A 24,418-nucleotide genomic window follows, 5' to 3' on the forward strand; every position below is an offset into this window, starting at 1 on the left:
CTATAGAAAATTTTGTCAAAATTTTATTTCTATAGAAAATTTTGTCAAAATTTTATTTCTATAGAAAATTTTGTCAAAATTTTATTTCTATAGAAAATTTTGTCAAAATTTTATTTCTATAGAAAATTTTGTCAAAATTTTATTTGTACAGAAAAATTTGTCCACATTTTATTTCTATAGAAAATTTTGTCAACATTTTATTTCTATAGAAAATTTTGTCAAAATTTTATTTCTAAAGAATAGTTTGTCAAAATTTTATTTCTATAAAAAATTTTGTCCACATTTTATTTCTATAGAAAATTTTGTTAAAATTTTATCTCTATAGAAAATTTTGTCAAAATGTTATTTATATAGAAAATTTTGTCAAAATTTTATTTCTATAGAAAGTTTTGTCAAAATTTTATTTCTATAAAAAATTTTGTCCACATTTTATTTCTATAGAAAATTTTGTCAAAATTTGATCTCTATAGAAAATTTTGTTAAAATTTTATTTCTATATAAAATTGTGTCAAAATTTTACTTCTATAGAAAAATTTACCATATTTCTATTTCTATAGAAAATGTTGTCAAAATTTTATTTCTAAAGAAAATGTTATCAAAATTTAATTTCTATGGAAACATAGAACAATGATGAATATATTATTGTTACTTTTGATAGCTATTTAATATTCGTACCATGTGACGTATAAGTGTTATGAATAAATCTTATTTAAACAAATCTAAAAAATGATATACTCCAAAAATTCAAATGTTCTTTAGCAAAACATACAAAAACATTCGACAATGATATTCAAATAATTTGTATGAATATTTATAATACATATATAAATACATTTATTCAAATTAATTTGGAATATGCTACGTATGAATGATATTAACTCAAAGTACCATATGGCGTATGAGTGTTTTAAATATAAATTTGTGTTATTGCCAAGACTGTCTTTGATTTCGTGTATTGAACTTAATTATTACAGCGATATTTGTGTCTTCTGTTCCAAATGGGTTATGGTAAATTTATACATATTTCCCACAAAAAAGCCTCTCAAATTCAATATTTCCATTTGTGGTCTATGCAGATGTATGTGACTTCACAAAGTTTTCTCATAAATACCGTTTGAATTTATTTCAAAGTATTGTTTTTTTTGACAAAATTTCAATGTCAAATAACCATCGATGAAACTTTTTGTTTTTACGAATGTTTCATTGGGAAAGTTTTTATAACAGTTGGTAAATTTTTAGAAGAAACACACGTATCAAAAAAAATTGTAAACAAAAACCAGTAAAGACAGTCAAAGGTTATTATTATATTCTCCATCACATGATATTGTAAAATATTTTTATCATTCCTACTCGACCCTTGTCCCTTGTCACGTATAACGGCAAAAATTCTATAGCATGACATATCTTCGTAATCTGATTGTAGTCTCGCATCAGATTGTAGCGTGTACGTAATTTTTTAATCACCACTCATACGCTCCATATGACCAACAACAATAGTGTCGCTCATACGTACGATGGGCATAGTTGCCACAGTTGGTAGAATTCTACCAAAAATGGTAGAATTTTTACTGTTTGGTAAATTGGTAGAATTCTCGATGTTTCGGTAGATTTTCCAAATTATTCCTTTCCAACTAAGCGGTATTTTGTAAATTTTCTATAGAAATAAAATTTTGACAAAATTGTCTATAGAAATAAAGTGTTGCAAAAATTTTCTATAGAAATAAAATTTTGACAAAATCTTGTATAGAAATAAAATTTTTACACAGTTTTCTATAGAAATAAAATTTTGACAAAATTTTCTATAGAAATAAAGTTTTGACAAAATTTTCTATAGAAATAAAATTTTGACAAAATCTTGTATAGAAATAAAATTTTTACACAGTGGTCTATAGAAATAATATTGTGATAAAATTTTCTATAGACATCATTTTGACAAAATTTTCTATAGAAATAAAATTTTACAAAAATTTCCTATAGAAATAAAATGTTACCAAAATTTTCTATAGAAATAAAATTTTTGGCAATATTTTCTATAGAAATAAAATTTTGACAAAATTTTCTATAGAAATAAAATTTTGACACAATTTTCTATAGAAATACAATTTTGACAAAATTTTCTATAGAAATAATATTTTGACAAAATTTTCTATAGAAATAAAACTTTGGCAAAATTTTCTATAGAAACAAAAATTTGCTACATTTTTCTAACGAAATAAAATTTTGACAAAATTTTCTATAGAAATAAAATTTGGCAAAATTTTCTTTAGAAATAAAATTTTGACAAAATTAGCTATAGAACTCAAATTTTGACAAAATTGTCTATAGAAATAAAGTTTTGCAAAAATTTTCTATTAAAATAAAATTTTGACAGAATTTTCTATAGAAATAAAATTTTTACATAGTTGCCTATAGAAATAATATTTTGACAAAATTTTCTATAGAAATAAAATTTTGACAAAATTTTAAATAGAAATAAAATTTTGACAAAATTTTCTATAGAAATAAAATTTTGACAAAATTTTCTATAGAAATAACATTTTAACAAAATTTTCTATGGAAATAAAATTTTGACAAAATTTTCTATAGAAATAAAATTTTGACAAAATCTTGTATAGAAATAAAATTTTTACACAGTGGTCTATAGAAATAATATTTTGACAAAATTTTCTATAGAAATAAAATTTTACAAAAATGTCCTATAGAAATAACATTTTGAAAAAAAAATCGATAGAAATAAAATTTTGAAACACATTTCTATAGAAATAAAATTTTGGAAAAATTTCCTTTAGAAATAAAATTTTACAAAAATTTCCTATAGAAATAATATTTTGACAATATTTTCTATAGACATCATTTTGACAAAATTTCCTATAGAAATAAAATTTCGACACAAATTTCCTATAGAAATAAAATTTTGATAAAATAGTCGAAGAAATAAAATTTTTACAAAATTTCCTATAGAAATAAAATTTGGACAGAATTTTCTATAGAAATAAAATTTTGCAAAAATATCCTATAGAATTAAAATTTTGGCAAATTGTGACAATATTTTCTATAGAAATAAAATTTTGAAAAAACATGTCCTATAGAAATAAAATTTTGCCAAAATATGTTATTCTAAGAAATAAAATTTTGCAAAATAAAACCACATAAATTAGAAGTGGGAAAAATATATATGACGACATGTATATTTTTTATTAAATTTTGTCATATCATTTATGCAAACTTTGTTTATTTGTGGAATTTTGATAAGCATTTATGAAAACCACAATACTTTGCTGGATATAAAGTTTGGGTTTGAGGGCGTATACTTTATATTTGAAACTCATACGCACTAGTGCATCTATATTAATATGAATAATACGACATGGAGGTCCGCCATTGGCATTCGTATTATTATTGCACATTTTAATGATTTACAGCCTATTTCTGCTATCCGAATTCTAGCCTTCGTTCGCATACAAAACGAGAAACAGTTGAGTTTGGTTTCTCTATCTAACCGAAAATCGAAACGAAAGTCAATGCGAACGAAGACGTAACGTAATTCCTAAAATTGGGTTGCTCTAACTCGATTCGTTCGCATTTTGTCGAACTGAAATGTCAAAATCACTCACTTGGTAAAGACCTTTCGTTTTGTGGAAAAATACTTTAATAAATAAGGAAAAACTTAATAATTGATAAATTGACTAAAGATTTTAATGTAAATATTTGATAAAAGTGATTTATGTCGATCTATTTTTCTCTAAAACCATCATAGAGACCGTTTAAGGGAAAGTCTAACTCGAATAAACACATACATTTCAAATGAAGCACTTATTAAATGGAAAACTGAACTGTAATTATTGTAGAAATATGGAAATACAAATCCTTAACTCTCTCGTTCGGATATCAGAAATAGGCTGTTATTCTTAACAAACTTAGAGATGCTTACTTGAATAAAAAAAAAATCTGTTACCTGAGTGCTATATTACCATGCACTATCTCTTCATAAATAAAGAAACTGTATTTAGAAATGTTATTATAGAGCATACATTTAGGCTTTGCGAAAATACTTTCATAGTATGCTCGATCATCGCTGACTTGCAAATAGCACACTATCTCACACACGTACTACACGTAAGCATAAAATATATCAACCCATATCAGAAAAGTGTGAATCAAAAACTCATGATTAACAGCATCTATGTATGGAGCTACAAAAAAAATCACTTTTTTGTTTTTGGCCTTAGAGCACTCCCCAAATCCCCTTGATAACATTTTGTTTTCTTAGTTTTTTTTTTTACCATTATGATGACACTCAATGCTTTCGAGTTGTTCTTCTGGGTCTTTTGTCTAAACGCACGAGCAATATTTCAAATAGTATTGCGACTAGTGTTTGCTGACTGGTGTCATGCATGTTCTGCTTTTGTTTTTTTGTTTCTTCTCATATGCCTTTTTTCGTGAAATTTTCACAACAGCTGTGCATGGTGCATGTGAATGCATTCGCAGGAATAATTGCCAAAAAAAAAAGTTGAGCACATAGAAAGCAACATCATCCGGCCCAACAGAAGTGAGCAAGTATTAGCTTCACCACCAAGCGTCATCAGCATCATCATCATTATTAGCATCATTATGCCACAGAGGATGATGATGATGCAGAAAGTTTTCGTTAATGTTGAACTCCCATGTATTGCGTTGATTTCTTCCTTAGTTTCCTGAGATATCGTTTTGTTGTTTGTTTTATATTAAGAGCAATTTGCCATGTCATGCACATCCATATGTGGTTTTAGGGGTAAATTCTCTGGCTTTATATTTTGCTTTTGCAAAATGCATTAGAGGTGAGGCATTTTTTGTTTCTCATTTTCTGTTTCATATAAATGCCCCTCTACATACAAATATTCCCTTGTGATGTACACACACTCATGTACTATATTCATTGTGATGTACTCTATCTATTTTGGCCTACACATATTAGTACTTTGTTTGATTTATAAGCATAATTATTTGAGCGAAATGCAAAATTAAATCAACAAAAAAAAATTGTATAGAGGAAAATATTTTGATGTCATATATTTTAAGAGGGTTAACCTACGAAGTGGGAAAAAAAGAAAAAAAAAATATATATACAATCAGGGATAAAAATACAATTTTTAAGAAAGTACAAAAAAGGTACTTTTTTGAGCGAAAAAGTACTTTCCACTAAATTTTAACAAAAATTCCATTGGAAGATTATTGTCAAGAGCTCCCTTAAATTGAATTGAAGAAAATAAAATTTTGTTTGCTAACTCCTAAATTTCAAATATTTTCTTTTTTAGTCTTATATTCGCTTACAAAGACTACCGTAGTATTGTAATCGCGGCTGCCACAGCTCTACTATATGGATAAATAAAAATAAATTTTTGACAAACTTTTCTATAGAAATACAATTTTGACAAAATTTTCTATAGAAATAAAATTTTGACAAAATTTTCTATAGAAATAAAATTTTGACAAAATTTCCTATAGAAATAAAATTTTGACAAAATTTTCTATAGAAATAAAATTTTGACAAAATTGTCTATATTTGTTGTGTTGATCGCAGCTTTAAAGCCATTGTGTTGACTAAACTACAAGAGTAGCTTAACCAACGGAGGAAAATAATGTTTGTCAAATTTATTTGGGCAAAGCCCTATAGACTGCAAGATGGTTGGATGAACGCACGTTTCGGAATTACCACATTCATCAGCATCCTCTACTTGCAGCAAAAATTGCCTATAGAAATAAAATTTTGTCAAAATTTCCTATAGAAATAAAATTTTGACAAAATTTCCTATAGAAATAAAATTTTGACAAAATTTCCTATAGAAATATAATTGTGACAAAATTTTCTATAGAAATAAAATTTTGACAAAATTTCCTATAGAAATAAAAATGTTTAACAATATTTTCTTTATTTTTGCAAAATAAAAATTTTTCTTAAATTTTTATCAAAATTTTGGTAGAATACTTTTGTCTCAAGTTTCGGCATTAATTATATTTTATATTATTTTATATTATTATTATTTTAGAACGCGATAGATAACTTCTTATTTAGATAGTGTTCGTGTGGAAGCGTAATATATTTAGAATCACGTGTTTTTTTCAACTAAAACACTATTGAATTTCAAGCAAATCGTATTTGTGACTATGGCTTTTACAATATCGAGATTTTCTTCCCGCATGAACTTGTCTGTTTTGCCATATTTGAAAAAGACTATTAGCAAATAAGTTTGTTAAAGACTTTCTCAAAATATTTAAATATTTGGTCAAAACTATTGTACCATATATCTGATATCGGCTCAAAAATGTCTACACAAAAGGTACTAAATCATTCGCGGGGGTACTACGGTACAGGGTGAAAAAGTATTGAAAAAAAGTAGTATAGTACTGCATTTTCCATCCCTGTATACAATAGGTTGGCCAATTCGGGAAACGTTTTTCTGACTTTCTATTAAAAAATATTTTTAAGATTTTCCCTAAAGCGAAAATGTTTACTCCTGAAAATCACATATTTACCCAGGTTTACTTATGTAAGCAACACTTGCAGAATTTATATTTTTATAGATATTCGAAACTTTTTTAAGATTTAAAATTTTTTTATGGTCCTTCAGTTCGTATGATTCATATTAATTTCTAGACAGGGGAGCGTATAACTAATCAGTCTCTAAGATCAAACGTATACGCACCGAATAAATATACCTGTATGTGTAATTGTAAAAAAATTTATATAGAAAAATATATTTTGATCAATCTACGAATATATGGGGAAAAATATAGAATATGTTAAGGCGCTGTTAGAAACGTTTTTCAGGGTTTATACTAAAGACTATTAAAAAATATTTTTAAGATTTTCCCTAAAGCGAAAATGTTTACTCCTGAAAATCGCATATTTACCCAGGTTTACTTATGTAAGAAACACTTGCAGAATTTATATTTTTATAGATATTCGAAACTTTTTTAAGATTTAAAATTTTTTATGGTCCTTCAGTTCGTATGATTCATATTAATTTCTAGACAGGGGAGCGTATAACTAATCAGTCTCTAAGATCAAACGTATACGCACCGAATTAATATACCTGTATATGTAATTGTAAAAAAAAATGTATATAAAGAAAGACAATTTGATCAATCTACGAATGTATGGAAAAAAATATAGAATATGTTAAGGCGATGTTAGAAACGTTTTTCAGGGTTTATATTAAAAACTTTTTTTTAAGTTACCAATTTCTTTTATGGTCCATCAGTTCGTATGATTCATATTAATTTCTAGACCGGGGAGCGTATAACTAATCAGCCTCTAAGGCCAAACGTATACGCACCGAATAAATATACCTGTACATGGCATTGTAGTGGGACTTTTTCTCATATTTATGTATCCGGTCTGAGTCATTTTGAAAGTGATAAAGGATGTTCTCTTATAGCCTGGCCTAATTGCGTCCCATAAAGCGATAATGTTTCTGAAAATAACATATAGTATGCAAAATCCGTATTCGTACACCCTCGATGAAATAGGAAAATCGCTATAAACTTAAGGTGTGTAATAGCAAAACCAAAAAGTTTTTCAAATTAATATTGTTTATGCAAAATACAAACGACACAAAAAAATATATCACCGTGTTACATCAATTCTAGTGTAGATGGAGCTTTTTTCATTTTATTTGAAACAAAACCCGTATTCGTACACTTGACATCCCTGTTTTTACTGTTCATTCTAATGGGAGTTTTTAACAAAACTTTGTTTCGGTGTTTTGCATTTTGGTTATAGAGCCCTGTGTTATCGAAATAAATCAAATTTAGTGTTGTTTCTGCAAGTAGCACCGAAAATCGATATAGGTAAAAAATCAAGCGAACTTTCGGACGAACAACGAAAAATTTTAATAGATCTGCATAAAAGTGGAAAATCTTTACGTGAGATCACAAAATTAATGAAGCGCAGTGCTTCTACAATACAATATATTATTTCAAAATTCAAAACTTGTGGCCAGTTAAAAAAACAACGTCGAAAAGTTAACCGTTCCAAGCTATCAAGGAGACACTGTTCATTCCTTCGCCATCAAATTCGCATCGATCCGACAGTAAATGAGGTATAACTGACTGTAAGTTTAGAAAAACATTTTAGAATACGTGTTACCCTCCAGACAGTGAGTAATTATTTAAAAAAATGTGGATTTAAGAGCCGGTATGCTGTCAGAAAACCTATTATCAGCAGGCTTCATAAGCAAAAGAGAATTACATTCTTTAAAAAATATAAAAATGAAGATTTTAACTTCTGGAAAAGAGTTATTTTTACTGATGAGTCAAAATTCAACATCAAAGTATACGATGGACGCATAAAAATTTGGCGAGAGAAAAATACATGCTTATCACGCCATAACCTAATTCGTACATTCAAGCATGGTGGGGGATCAGTGATGGTATGGGGGTGCTTTTCCGCAGCAGGCGTTGGAAACCTTAATTTTGTGGATGGAATAATGACAGCAAAGGATTATATAAACATTTGGAAGCAAAACTTGAAACAGAGTGCCGTAAAATTAGGTTTGTCCCAGAACTTTATCTTCCAACTGGACAACGATCCGAAACACACCGCTCTAGATTCCAGACTTTGGATCCTGTACAACTGTCCAAAATATCTTAAGACACCACCCCAAAGCCCAGACCTCAATCCTATTGTGAATCAATGGTCAATTTTTAAGAAAAAATAAAAAAAATACGATATTAGAAACGTAAAGGACCTCAAAACAGCATTAAAAACTGAATGGGATCAAATATCCCCAGAATTAACATCCAAACTTGTCGAATCCACTCCAAGATGTCTAAATGCAGTTCTAAAACAAAAAGGATATCCAACAAAATATTAACTTTAGTTATAATATATTGTAAAATATTTTTTTTTTTTTTTTCAAATATGTTATTGTGTACGAATACGGATTTTGTTTCAAATAAAATGAAAAACGCGCCATCTACATTAGAATTGATGCAATACGGTGCCATATTTTTTGTATGGTTTGTATTTTGCATAAACAATATTAATATGAAAAAGTTTTTGGTTTTGGTATTACACACCTCAAAATTATAGCGATTTTCCTATTTCCTCGCGGGTGTACGAATACGGATTTTGCATACTGTATATGTTTCCAGTTTTTCTCATGTAAGCAATATTTGCAGTCTTTATATGTTAATAGAAATTCAGACTTTATTTTAATAGAAATTCAGAGCTTAAATTTTTTTATGGTCCATCAGTTCGTATAATTCATATTAATTTCTGGACAGGGGAGTGTATGACTAATCAATCTCTATGACCAAACCTTATACGCACCGAATAAATATACCCATCTAGATTTCATTGTAGTCGAATTTTTTTCATATTTCTTTATGCGTTCAAAGTTATTTTGATTAAGTGATAAAGGGATGTGTGTTATAGCCGAGCCCAATTATGTCCCACTAGCAGGCTTTAAAATTTAATAGAAATTAATACTTTTTTTAGTAGAAATTCAGAGATTTTTTAAGCTTGACTATCACCCACGGTTGCCACTCGGGCCAAAAATAAAAAATAAACCAAAATTTGAAGAAAATATTACCAAAAATCTAACAAATTTAAAAAATCTTAAAAATCTTAAGCTTCAAAGCTTTGCATCAAATTTTTGTAGAAATGTATTTCCATAGATTTTTTTTTTCAATATTTTATTTCTATAGAAAATTTTGTCAAAATTTTATTTCTATAGAAATTGTTGACAAAATTTTAATGCTATAGAAAATTTTGCCAACTGATCACATGAATTTTCTCTGAATGTGACCGCTCGATTTTTGAACCGTGAGTGATTCAATATAGAAGGAACTTCAAACTATGTAATATGTTTTTCTTTACTTACAATTCGTAGAGAGTACATTTTGATAGGCTTCTGTGCGTATACGTACTCTGAATTAGTTTCCTTCATACGCCACAATGAACATGCATTAATAATTGTCATACGATCTAGTGTCCATAACTAAAATGCAATGGTTTGCATGTCCGCTTTGCATACAAAGGGTCGTGGGTTCAATCCCAATTTCGATCAATCACCAGCAATTTTTTTCAGTGTTGTATTATTCCCTCTCAGTAATGCTGGTGAAATTACTGTTTCAAAGTGGTTTCATCGCAACGGAAACCTCGTTCGGATTAGGCTATAAAAAGGAGGTCGGTCCCTCGACATAGAGCTAAACATAGAATCGGGCAGCACTCATTGATAAGAGAGAATTTCATCACTTGTTATATCAAAATGGAGTGAATAGTATAAAAGTAGTGGGCTGCAAAAATGTCTATCCCAACTTAACCTTACCGAGACGATCGCCGCACATATAGGGCCGTTTAGACCAAATTATCTCTCTAAAAATGCCCAAGTTAATCTCCCTGAAAGTAATCATGGGCAGAGAATGAAGCCGACCCATTTTTGTCGGCGGCGGCTAATACTAATTTTTTGCCTCCGGCGACGGCGGCTTGATGGCTAAGCCGATATAAATTTGTCTTATTGACGGCGGCCTATTATCCATAATAAAATCAATTTGATGTTATCCGAATGGTAATGAGATTAGTTGTACAACTTATCTTACAATCACATTTACACATAATTCAAATGTTCTGAGCCAAATTTTTGCAAAATTATTATAGCAATTTGATACTGACGGATTTTGGGTGGAAAGTTAAACACTTTGACAAAAAATGCAACCATTATTAATAATTTTTTCTGATTCAAATCAATATTTTTGATTAATTGGCGGCTAACTTTGAGTCGAGATGAGTCGACAAATTCGGCGACGGCTTCGACTTGTAAAAACTAGTCGGCGGCGGCTAAAATCGGCGGCGCGACTCGGCGGCTTCATTCTCTGATTATGGGGCTGCTCGCTTTTTGAAACTTGATTCAATGTAACAGAATATCCAATAGTGATAGTATTGAGTAATTTTGTTTATTAGACATTTTAATTTCCGTACTTAAATTTGATAGCCTTCCGTGCGTATACGTACTCTGAATTATTTTTCTTTATACGCCACCATGGGCATGAATTAATAATTGTCATACGACCTAGTGACCACACATAAAAATTGTATGTGACAAATGTTATTAGCTTTACTAGCAAATAAAAAATGTCGAAAGCTTTTAAATTTTGTATATTTTTCCATAACTACAATCACCGAAATATCCAGAAATTCGGTTTCAAAGAAATTTAATTTTTGAAATTCTATTTCAGACTTCATTTACGTAATATTACCTACTTACCCTCAAAAAATTTTTCTATTATCACCTTATGTAATACTTCTACGAGGATTGTCTTTTAACAGGTTGGCTGATAAGTCCCCGGTCTAACAAAGAAAAACACATTTTTTTTGTCGAAATTCGTTTTTATTATTCAACATAGTTCCCTTCAAGAGCGATACAACGATTATAACGACCTTCCAATTTTTTGATACCATTTTGGTAGTACTCCTTCGGTTTTGCCTCAAAATAGGCCTCAGTTTCGGCGATCACCTTTTCGTTGCAGCCAAATTTTTTCCCTGCGAGCATCTTTTTGAGGTCTGAGAACAAGAAAAAGTCACTGGGGGCCAGATCTGGAGAATACGGTGGGTGGGGAAGCAATTCGAAGCCCAATTCATGAATTTTTGCCATCGCTCTCAATGACTTGTGGCACGGAGCGTTGTGTTGGTGGAACAACACTTTTTTCTTCTTCATATAGGACCGTTTTGCCGCTATTTCGACCTTCAAACGCTCCAATAACGCCATATAATAGTCACTGTTCTCAGGTTAGGTTAGGTTAGGTTAGGTGGCAGCCCAATGTATCAGGTTCACTTGAACTATTCCGTCCATTGTGATACCACATTGGTGAACTTCTCTCTTATCACTGAGTGCTGCCCGATTTCATGTTAAACTCAATGACAAAGGGACCTCCTTTTTATAACCGAGTCCGAACGGCATTCCACATTGCAGTGAAAGCACTTAGAGAAGAGAAGAATGTCACCAGCATTACTGAGGGGGGATAATCCACCGCTGAAAAACTTTTTGGTCTTCGGTCGAAGCAGGAATCGAACCCACGACCTTGTGTATGTAAGGCGGGCATGCTAAGCATTGCACCACGGTCGCTCCCCTGGAGTGAACTAAGACCCTGGTTAAATTCACCATACCATTCTTGGTGGCACTTCATTACTAAAACATGAATTCATCATTCATCGATGTACTGATGCTGAGTAAAGATCAATGGCCTCTATTGAGCTTAACACCGGCGGAAAAGACGTAGAAATACTCAAATTTTAATATTTTTTTTGTAACCTAATTGGAAAAATGTGTTTTCTATTGGTTTATTGGATCGTATGAGTGATTTCAATACAGAGCCAAGGGTGCGTTTCGACGTTAACATATGTTGATTTGAGAATCCTGTGTTTTATTAGAAAGTTTTTCACGGTAGATTGCGGCTTTTTCGACTGAGCTGTAGACCAAAGTTTGCAACCAAAAATCGATGACCTCTCTTGCGTATACGTAATATTAACTGATTTTCTTCATACGCCACCATGAGCATGAATTATTATCTATCATACGACCCATTGCATACGAAAAATTTCCAATTATTCTAAACTGTTTATACCACTCCTCGTTGTCTTATCAATAAATCGTTTTAAAATTGCTGCAAATGTCTTCATTCCACCCCTTTGGATTCTGAAAATTGTTACACTTGAATGCTAAAGCATTTTATGTTGGTATTATAGTTTTTTTTTATCTGCCCATCATTTTCAAAAAAACGGCAGCGAAAGACACATCACTAAAAACTGTGTAAATTGCATTAGTACGTTGGTTTCTTAATTAATTTGCAAATTTGCATATTTCTTCTATGAGCCCAAGAATCTGCTTTATACAATTTATTTTTGAAGTTATATGGTCGTTTTGTGTTTTTTTTTTTCGTTCTTCGAAGGTTCAGGCCAACTAATTTTGCATAGCAGCATTTGGAGGCAATTATAAAGGGTGTGTGTAATTTCAAAGAATGAAATTTATTTTTACATTTATTAATGACGTGTTGGATTGGCGAATTCCGATTGCATTATAACTGCACGGCAAATTCTCAAATATCGCTTATTGAATTTGCATAATTCTTTGGCGGGTGACATGTTGTTTTACAATATTTATTTGGTTTGTCTTTATGGTGAGTTATAATTGCCGCTGTTGCTGTTCCTCATCAACACATTTCTCTTGGACGTCCGGCTGATACTTCTCCTTCGACAACAGTTGTTCGTCTGTCATCAAACCTCTTTTGCCAGCGTCAACAATTTTGGGAACGGATAAAGCGTCAAGGCATTAGTGCGAAACGGCAGTGGCATATACGGCAGCATCATTTATAGCCGCCACAAGAGGAGAAGGCTATTAATTTTCTGATCACTTAGTTGCATTTTGATAGTCTGGGGAATTTGTTGTATATTTTAAAAGCAATTAATTTGCCGGCGGTGGAATTTGGAAAACGTTTAATAAAAATTATCTAAACTCGTGGAGTTTTTTTTCTGATATTGTTTTCGCTTACTAACTAAAACAAAAATGTTTCCCGATTTCTATGTGCATAAAGAATTTTTCATAGATCAATGGCTGGGTCGTCCAAATAAATATTATTACCACAAGCCAATGTTTAGCGGTCGTTATCGAAATGTGAGTGATATCTATTTGAAATTGACAAAATCTAGTGAAATGAACAAAATGAAATATTCAAAAGTGATTGATTAGAACATGTGTTTCTTAAAGAATTTACATACGTTTTGTTTTTCTTTAATCATTTTTATGGTTTATTAAAATAAATTTATTGCATTATATTGTGTTAAAATATAAATAAGTAAAATTATTCTATAAATAGTGTGGAAAATCTCTAGAAACGATGACCTTTTGTTTTGTGAGAAATTTATTTAAGTCATGAATGAAATTTCTTTAATGTATTACCAATGGATCGTATGATTGATTTTAATTTAGGGCCATGGATTCGTATGAGCATTATATGAAATCAGGATTCGAAAAAGAGCTTTCTGAACTGCTGTTTTTTCAAAACTATCTATAATAATTTTTATGGATTATTATAATGAATGTATTGCATTATATTGTGTTAAAATACAATAAAGTAAACTTATTCTATAAATAGTGTGGAAAATCTCTAGAAACGATGACCTTTTGTTTTGCGAGAAATTGAATGAAATTTCATTTCAGTAACGTGAGACACCTCTCTTGGGCAGCACCCACCAATAAAAAATTAATAACTTCCTGTGTTAAAAATTGATTAACACAGGTGATTTTCAGAGATGCGTATGAATTTTAATACGGCATCACATTTCTGAGGAAGCTTTTTTCGTTTTTTACCCATTATTTGATACAAAACAAGAAAATTGACATCGTGACGCTGTCGATACACAGAACATGATTGATCTTAATACAGAATCTAATGGCATAGGATTATTAAAATATTAATATTTATTTTATAACAAATTTACAAACATATGTATTCCATTGGTTTATTGGATCGTATGATTGATTTTAATAAAGCTCCATGGGTGCGTATGAATATTATCTTAATTCGAAAAACATAGGTGCGTATGAAGCATAATATCAATTAAGGAAAAAGGCTTTTGTTTTTTTAACAATTATTTTATGCTGTTGAACGATGTAATGGTGTGAACGGGAAGTATGATTGATCTTAATACCGGCGGAAAAGACGTAGAAACACAGAAAAAAATATCACCAAAATATTTCCAATTAAAAAGTTAATTGAATTTGATTTTTTTTTTCAATTAATAAATTAATTGGTACAATTAACTTTTTAATCAAGATAGAAACATTCGGAAGACTAAGTCAGTTTATGATGATGATGAACATTTTTTTAAATTTCAAATTAATTTTTTTTTTTCAAACAATCAATTGTTAATCCAAATAAAAATTCTAAGCCAATTCAGAATTTAATTGAAAATAGTTACCTTTTTTTAATTAATAAATAAATTGAGTTTTGCAATCAACATCAATTAAATTTTTAATTGAATCAATTAAAAAATTAATTGAAATATGGCAATGAAATCAATTAATTTTTTAATCAAGAATTTTTTCTATGCCCAATTAAAACTGTGATTGATACTATCATTTTCGTGATTGAAGACATATCAATTAAAAAATTAATTGGATAAATTAATTTCGTGATTGAATCAGAAAAAAAATTTTTTGTGTGAATACTCATATGTTAATATTCATTTTGTAACATGTTTGGAAAAATGTGTATTCTATTGGTTTATTGGATCGTATGAGTGATTTTAATAAAGCTCCATGGGTGCGTATGAATATTATCTTAACTCGAGAAGCATGGGTGCGTATGAAGTATAATAACAATCCCAGAAAACCTTTCCTTTTCAACAATTATTTTATTAAATAAATTAACGACGTCATGCTGTGTACGGAAAGTATGATTGATCTTAATACCGATGGACAAGACGTAGAAATACTCATATGATAATATTTATTTTAAAACAATTTTGAAAAAAAAAATATTCTATTGGTTTATTGGATCGTATGAGTGATTTTAATACAGAGCCAAGGGTGCCTTTGGTCGTTATGTTAATTTGAGAATCTATGGGTTTATTGGATCGTATGAGTGATTTTAATAAAGCTCCATGAATATTATCTTAACTCGAGAAGCATGGGTGCGTATGAAGTATAATATCAATCTCAGAAAACCATTTCTTTGTTAACAATTATTTTATTGAACAAATTCACGACGTAATGCTGTGTGCGGAAAGTATGATTGATTTTATTATTTTAAAACAATTTTGAAAAAAAAAAAAATTCTATCGGTTTATTGGATCGTATGAGTGATTTTAATACAGAGCCAAGGGTGCGTATGGACGTTATGTTAATTCGAGAATCCTGTGTTTTTGTAGATTGTTTTTTTCATGTAACATCGAAACTAATGTATATAGGATTTTGCTATATAAAAATTTGTATTATATTGGTTTATTGTGTATGATTATTGTGTTAATTCGAGATATCTGTCTTGCTTTAAAGTAAGTTTTTCATTGTAGACCGACTGAGCTGTGGACGCAAAACCACAAATCTGTCGTTGCACTGCAGACTAAAGTCTCGGATGCTGAACAATAGAACGTGTGTATGTAACAGCCGAAGATTCAGTTCAGTGCACTATGGGGCCAACGACCGGTTTCAGAGGCAAAAACTACAAAATGGAACACATGATGTATATAATATCAGAAGAGCTCATGGGAATTTGTAGATCGTTCAGCCCACTGACACGCCTACTGTGACCGTTAATATTTATACCTTACATCAATCTGCCTGTGAACACATTTTTATACCCTCCACCATAGGATGGGGGTTATTATGCTATTGAAAAGAAAATGCCAGATACCCATCTTACAAGCCTGACTATACATATGTTTCAGTGTTGGCTAATCCACATTTCCATAGTCTCTAGTAAGATCTGGCTGGGTGAGATGATTCAATTTGGGTCTTATATGCTAATTTCTTATGGAAATTACATACGAGAATCATTTCTCCCAAGTTGAATCAATTTTTCTCCACCATTTTCGTTAGGTCATTTGATCACAAATCAAGAAATAAGTTTTCAGAACAAACTCATATAGCTCTTGAAGTAATTGAGATAGGTCCTCAAAATTAAAAAAAAAAAAAAAAAAAAACAGAAGAAAAATTACATTTTTTATCATTGGATTAATTTCGATAGAAAAGGGGTCAATATTGAATAAAAAGTTAATTAATTCAATTGAAATTGCGAATATATCTCTAAAGGTTGACGTTCATATATTTATATAATTCTAATTCAAAAGGCACATTTGCCTCTGTGATAATCTAAGTTGCTTGCCACAAATTACTAAACAAAAAGAAGTTTTTTTTTATAGCCCCTGTGTGTAAAATGTCAAAAAAATCTACTTCAGTTTATCGTTGGCTTGAGCTTTCCTTTAGTTTTCTTTTTGGCCCTTAGTAGATTTCTCTTTGTCAAGTTGAAATTCTAATCAATTATCTCATAGTCCTTTTTATCTTGTCACACAAATAAAACAAAGCGCCAAAAAAGCGACAAAGGAAACAAATATTTTAATAAATCATAAAAAATCTTGACCGACTTTAGAGACACCCACGCATTTCTTCAATGATGAATAGCACAACAAACCAATGACAAACAATTGTTATCGCCCGGCAAAGTCCTTGGATTTGAAGATATTTTCTAGCTGGCATTATAGAAAAATAAATAAAAACAAACGATGAAAACGCAATGTGAAGAGCAATAAAAGGCAAAAACATTCTCATTCAACTATAAATATTTGTATTTCATTTGTAAATGTTGTTGAAAGAGAGCGATAGAGAGAGAGAGAGAGAGGCGGTGACAGAGAAAAAGAAAATGTTAAGGACCTTCGTAGAAAACCGCTTTAAGGCATAAACATAATTCTTAATTCTTAAATATATCCCCTTATGAGGTATATCCCCCCTCGGTTTTTGTTAAGCTGAATTTGGTGAATTTATAAATCTTCTTTTTTGTGAAAAGTAGCACCACATGTATCCTTAAATAAATATTGTAATAAATCATTATTAAATGGTGTGTTAAGTAGGCTAACATTTCAATGATTATTTAAGCGCCTAAAAGTATGCCATATACATTTATTATGATATACATATTTATTAAATGTGTCATAAATTATAACAATCTTCGTACCATTTGATTATATTTAATCATGAATGAGAGTTTGTGGCAGTATATTCATTATGGTTTTCTGGTTTTTCCCTCTCTACCCCCCACAGCCTCCTAAAAGTAGGCTAGGATTTAATTTAAAAAAAAAACCAGTTCTAAAACTCATGCGTATTTTTTAAAGCATTTTTAAAAACAATTAATTTGTGTATTCCCTATGTGTATGCAATTCATGGAACGATAAATTTACGTGTTTTTTTTTTAGCAAGAATCCTTTGTTGTTTTCTTCCTTCCTCTTGCATACTATTGTGAATATTTAATTACGTAGAAATTATATATAAAAATATATGTACAAAAAACACACTTTGTTTTAGAATGTTGAGTGATGTGTTTTGAATTGAGTGCAATGTACTCAGGTATTTGTTTGGCAAAGAAAAAAAAGACCTAAAAACCTAGTTGATTTTAATTCGCTTTACGCTTTGAAACGTATGATACGCATTTGTTGAACAAATGGGTTAGTGAAGGCTTATTTTCTTTTTAATCTAGTGTGGCTTTATAAAGCATTGAGCCGTAATATGGAAAAGATGAGACATTCAGCCATCCAGACATAATAAATTCCAATTTAATGCGGGAGGGTATCTCTAGCGAATACAATTTTATATCTATAGAATTATGTGTCAACATTTTATTTATATAGAAAATGTTTGTCAAAAATTTTATTTCTATAGAAAAAGTTGTTCAAACTTTATCTCTGGAAAATTTTGTCAAATTTTATTTCTATAGAAAATTTTGCCAAAATTTTATTTCTATAGACAATTTTGCCAACATTTTACTTCTATATAAAATTTTGTCGAGATATTTATTTCCAAAGAAAATTTTGTCGAAATTTTATTGCTATTAAAAAATTTTGTCAAAATTTTATTTCTATATAAAATTTAGTCAGATATTTATTTCCAAAGAAAATTTTGTCAAAATTTTATTGCTATAAAAAAATTTTGTCAAAATTTTATTTCTATTGAAAATATTGTCAACATTTTATTTCTATAGAAAATTTTGTCAAAATTGTATTTCTATAGAAAATTTTGTCAACATTTTATTTCTATGGAAAATTTTGACAAAATTTTATTTCTATAAAAATTGTTTTCAAAATTTTATTCCATTCGTTTTGTTTTGTTATTGTTGGTTTCTTCTTCAATCATTTTGTGGTTTTTGATTTCAGCTTAAAACCATGCATTGACTCAACTACAAGTGTAGCTTAACCAACAGAGGAAAATAATGTTTGTCAAATTTATTTGGGCAAAGCCCTATAGACTGCACTTTTCGGAATTACCACATTCCTCATCAGCATCCTCTACTTGCAGCAAAACTATCTATCAATTATCAGAATAAATTCAGGAAGTTCACTAAACCCAAAGTGAACCACACTTGAACCTTCCGAAAAAAGGTTATGATAGCCGTCCTTTGCCGAAATAAATTTGTAAAAAAAAAAAAATATTTCTATAGAAAATTTTGTCAAAATTTTATTTTTATAGAAAATTTTGTCAAAATTTTTTTCTATGGAAAATTTTGTGAAAAATTTTATTTCTATAGAAAATTTTGTGAAAAATTTGTTTTTATAGAAAATTTTGTCAAAATTGTATTTCTATAGAAAATTTTGTCAAAATTTTATTTCTATAGAAATTTTGTCAAAATTTTATTTCTATAAAAAATTTTGTGTTTTTTGTTGATATTGTTGACCTTTTATTTTAATATTTATGATTTTTATCTCATAATCTCGGCTGTAGGTCTATAAATTAAACTCGAAATTGTTGGTTTCTAGTTTTTTTATTTTCCGATATTTCGGTTGACTTCGTCAGACCGTTTTCAAGGATTTTATCCGATGTCTTGTTACTTCGCTGTCTGGTTTTCTACTGTCAAAATTTTATTTTTATAGAAAATTTTGTCAAAATTTTATTTTTATAGAAAATTTTGTCAAATTTTTTTTTCTATGGAATATTTTGTGAAAATTTTTATTTCTATAGAAAATTTTGTGAAAAATTTGTTTTTATAGAAAATTTTGTCAAAATTTTATTTCTATAGAAAATTTTGTCAAAATTTTATTTTTATAGAATATTTTGTGAACAATTTATTTCCATACAAAAGTTTGTCCACATTTTATTTCTATCGAAAATTTTATCAATATTGTATTTCTATAGAAAATTTTGTCAAAATTTTATTTCTATGGAAAATTGTGTCACAATTTTATTTCTATAGAAATTTTTTTCAAAATTTTATTTCTATAGAAAATTTTGTCAAAATTTCATTTCTATAAAGAATTTTGTCAAATTTTTTTCTGTAGAAAATGTTTGCCAAAATTTTATTTCTATTGAATATTTTGTCAACATTTTATTTCTATAGAAAATTTTGTGAAAAAATTATTTCCATAAAAAAAGTTTGCCAAAATTTTATTTCTATAGAAAATTTTGTCAAAATTGTATTTCTATAGAAAATTTTGCCAACATTTTATTTCGTTAGAAAATTTTTGTCAAAATTTTATTTCTATGGAAAATTTAGACAAAATTTTATTTCTATAGAAATTTTTGTCAAAATTGTATTTCTATAGAAAATTTTGTCAACATTTTATTTCTATAGAAAATTGTGTGAAAGATCTATTTCCATAAAAAAGTTTGTCAAAATTTTATTTCTATAGAAATAAAATTTAGACGAAATAAATTCAAAACAAACATATCTCAAGTGTGGTGGGAGGGAGGGTCAAGTGTGGTTTATTGTTGGGTTTAATGAACTGCCTGAATTTATGCTGATAATTGGTTGATAGTTTTGCTGCAAGTAGAGGATGCTGATGAGGAATGTGGTAATTCCGAAACGTGCGTCCATCCAACCATCTTGCAGTCTATAGGGCTTTGCCCAAATAAATTTGACAAACATTCTTTTCCTCTGTTGGTTAAGCTACACTTGTAGTTTAGTCAATGTATGGTTTTAAGCTGCAATAAAAAACAACAATAGAAAATTTTGTCAAAATTTTATTTCTATAGAAAATTTTGTAAAAATTTTATTTCTATAGAAAATTTTGTAAAAATTTTATTTCTATAGAAAATTTTGCCAATATTTTATTTCTATAGAAAATTTTGTCAAAATTTATTTCTATAAAAACGTCCAAACATTACTTCTACGGAAAATTTTGTCAAAATTGTATTTCTATAGGAAATTGTTTAATAATTTTATTTCCATAGAATTTTTTTTCAAAATTTGATTTCCATAGATTTTTTGTTTTCAAAATTTTATTTCCATAGAATTATTTTTTTCAAAATTTTATTTCCAAAGAAAATTTTGTCAATTTTTTTTTGTATGGTAAATTTTGTCAAATTTTTATTTCTATAGATAATGTTGTCAAAATGTTATATATATAAAATGTTGACAAAATTTTATTTCTTTAGAAAACGTTGCCCAAATTTTAACACTATGGAAAATTTTGTCAAAATTCTATTTCTATAGCAAATGTTGTCAAAATTGTATATCTATAGAGTAATTAGCACTCCTTTCACTAAGATTTCTTTCTTTCCTTTTCTTCACATCCTAAAATTATGCTACAAAGTTCTTGGTATTACGAAATGCTTTAACTTGTTCTGGGATTTGCTAAGCAGTACTTAGCACAATAATGTAAGCTATTGTACAGAATATCTTCAATTTTCATTTATAAGCTATAATTCAATGTATTTACTTTTATAAAAATTAAAAAAATATATATGGGCTTAATTTACTTTTAAATCTATCCACTTCAAAACCCACTTCGCTTTATGATTTAGTTGTTTTTATTTTTTATACCCTGCTCCACACTGTGGAACAGGGTATTATAAGTTAGTGCATATGTTTGCAACACCCAGAAGGAGACGAGATAGACACATGGTGTCTTTGGCAAAAATGCTCAGGGTGGGTTCCTGAGTCGATATAGCGATGTCCGTCTGTCCGTCTGTCCGTGAACACATTTTTGTAATCAAAGTCTAGGTCGCAGTTTTAGTCCAATCGACTTCAAATTTGGCACAAGTATGTGTTTTGGCTCAGAATAGATCCCTATTGATTTTGGAAGAAATCGGTTCAGATTTAGATATAGCTCACATATATATATTTCGCCCGATATGGACTTATATGGCCCCAGAAGCCAGATTTTTACCCTAATTTGCTTAAAATTTTGCACAAGAAGAACAATTAGTACTATAGTCAAGTGTGCCAAATTTTATTGAAATCGGTTCAGATTTAGATATAGCTGCCATATATATCTTTCGCCCGATATGGACTAATATGGTCCTAAAAGCTAAAGTTTTGACCCAATTTGGTTGAAATTTTGCACAGGGAGTAGATTTAGCATTCTAGCTATGCGTGCCAAATTTCATTGAAATCGGTTCAGATTTATATATAGCTCCCATATATAGCTTTCGCCCGATTTACACTCATATGACCACAGAGGCCAATTTTTTGCTCCGATTTAGTTGAAATTTTGCACAAGGAGTAGATTTAGCATTGTAGCTATGTGTGCCAAATTTGGTTGAAATCGGTTCAGATTTAGATATAGCTCCCATATATATCTTTCGCCCAATATGCACTTATATGGACCCAGAAGACAGAGTTTTGTCCCGATTAGCTTGAAATTTTGCACAAGGAGCACAATTGGTAGTATAGTCATGTGTGCCAAATTTGATTGAAATCGGTTCAGATTTAGATATAGCTTCCATATATATTTTTCGCCCGATATGGACTTATATGGCCCAGAAGCCTGAGTTTTGGCCCAATTTGGTTGAAATTTTGCACAGGGAGTAGATTTAGCATTCTAGCTATGCGTGCCAAATTTGGTTGAAATCGGTTAAGATTTAGATATAGCTCCCATATATATGTTTTTCTGATTTCGACAAAAATGGTCAAAATACCAACATTTTCCTTGTAAAATCGCCACTGCTTAGTCGAAAAGTTGTAAAACTCACTCTAATTTTCCTAAACTTGTAATACATATATATCGAGCGATAAATCATAAATAAACTTTTGCGAAGTTTCCTTAAAATTGCTTCAGATTTAAATGTTTCCCATAATTATACCCTGCTCCACACTATGTGTACTAAAATTGTGTTCCACCCTAGTGCATTAGCCAACTTAAATTTTGAGTCTATAGATTTTGTAAAAGTCTATCAAATTCTGTCCAAATCAAGTGATATTTAAATGTATGTGTTTGGGGCGAACCTTTATATAGCACCCAACACATTTGACGGATGTGATATGGTATCGAAAATTTAGATCTACAAAGTGGTGCAGGGTATAATATAGTCGGCACCGCCCGACTTTAGACTTTCTTACTTGTTTTACATATGCAAAAGCCTACTTTTCTCAATTGTTAATAATAAAAAAACATTTAATTCCCTTTGAAATTGTGAATAGTGAATATGTTTTTGAGGACATTTGTCACTCTCTTAGTGATGATGGGTTATTTGAGCCGCCCACGTATATGTTTAGGCGTGCGGCAAATATTTATGAGTGTCATGCATTTTTTTTATGCCTTTCTTTGTTATGTTGTTCTTCTACTCTATTTCTTTTACCATGTTTGCTATACCATGCTATGGTAGTACAAAGGGAAAATAGTCATACACGTTCCAGTCTTTGTGCAGAACACAGAAAAGCAAAAAAAAAGAAACGTATCAAAGACAAGAATTACGACGTATTTCTCTACGAAATGTTACACAAATGCCAAGTATAATCATGAATTTCAAATAAAAACCGCCAACATCTCCATCATCGTCATTCTCCTCTTCTCAATACCATCGTAATCTCAGTGTGTGTACTCAAGGAATATCAACTTGCTTCTTTAAGCAAAGCTTGATATCATGCAAACACTAAAACCCTATACTCTTTACTAGACTAGGCAATGCATTGCTATGGATTTTTTTTAGGGATGACATTTCATAAATAAAAGGGATTTTCATTAACATACACTGACAAGAATAGTGATCTAATATGAAGGATTAATCTAAATTTTAGGTGTATGGACAATTTTTTACACTATGGAAAATTTTCTTTAAAATAAAGAAATTTAAATTAAATTATTAAAACTTCGTACAGTCATATCTGAAAATAGCGTTCATCGATTAAAGAATTTTATTTTATTGGAATTTTATTTCTATAGAAATTTTTTTAAAATTTTATTTCTATAGAAAACTTTGTCATAATTTTATTTCTATAGAAAATTTTGTCAAAATTTTATTTTTATAGAAAATTTTTTATTTCTATAGAAAATTTTGTCATAATTTTATTGCTATAGTTAATTTTGTCAAAATGTTTTTTCTACAGAAAATTTTCTCAAAATTTTTTTCTATAGAAAATTTTGTCAAAATTTTATTTCTATAACAAATTGTGTCAACATTTTTTATTTCTATAGAAAATTTTCTCAAAATTTTATTTTTTTGAAAATTTTATTTTTATAGAAAATATTCTGAAAGTTTTATTTCTATAGAAAGTTTTTTTTTTTAATTTTATTTTTATAGAAAATTTTCTGAAAATTTTATTTCTATAGAAAATTTTGCTGAAATTTTATTTCTATAGAATATTTTTTCAAAATTTTATTTCTATAGAAAATTTTGTCAAAATTTTATTTCTATAGAAAATTTTGTCAAAATTTTATTTCTATAGAAAATTTTGTCAAAATTTTATTTCTATCGAAAATGTTGTCAAAATTTTATTTCTATAGCAAATTGTGTCA

General features: G+C 29.1%; 1 protein-coding gene across 6 annotated transcripts in view; it reads left to right on the forward strand.

Annotated features, from left to right (window-relative positions):
- Window positions 1–24,418, forward strand: part of Adar (Adenosine deaminase acting on RNA) — a 379,994-nt gene that overhangs the window by 103,941 nt on the left and 251,635 nt on the right. The window contains exon 1 of one of the 6 annotated variants that reach the window (XM_075302728.1): window positions 13,224–13,652. The exons of the other annotated variants lie outside the window; for them this stretch is intronic. Within the exon in view, the coding sequence (XP_075158843.1) occupies window positions 13,545–13,652 (108 nt within the window). The 5' untranslated portion in view covers window positions 13,224–13,544. Of the gene's footprint in view, window positions 1–13,223; window positions 13,653–24,418 lie in introns of those variants that run through there. 6 annotated transcript variants of the gene reach the window in all.

This window comes from Haematobia irritans, chromosome 3, assembly GCF_050003625.1.
Source record: "Haematobia irritans isolate KBUSLIRL chromosome 3, ASM5000362v1, whole genome shotgun sequence".
In the NCBI taxonomy this organism is placed as follows: Eukaryota; Metazoa; Arthropoda; class Insecta; order Diptera; family Muscidae; genus Haematobia; species Haematobia irritans.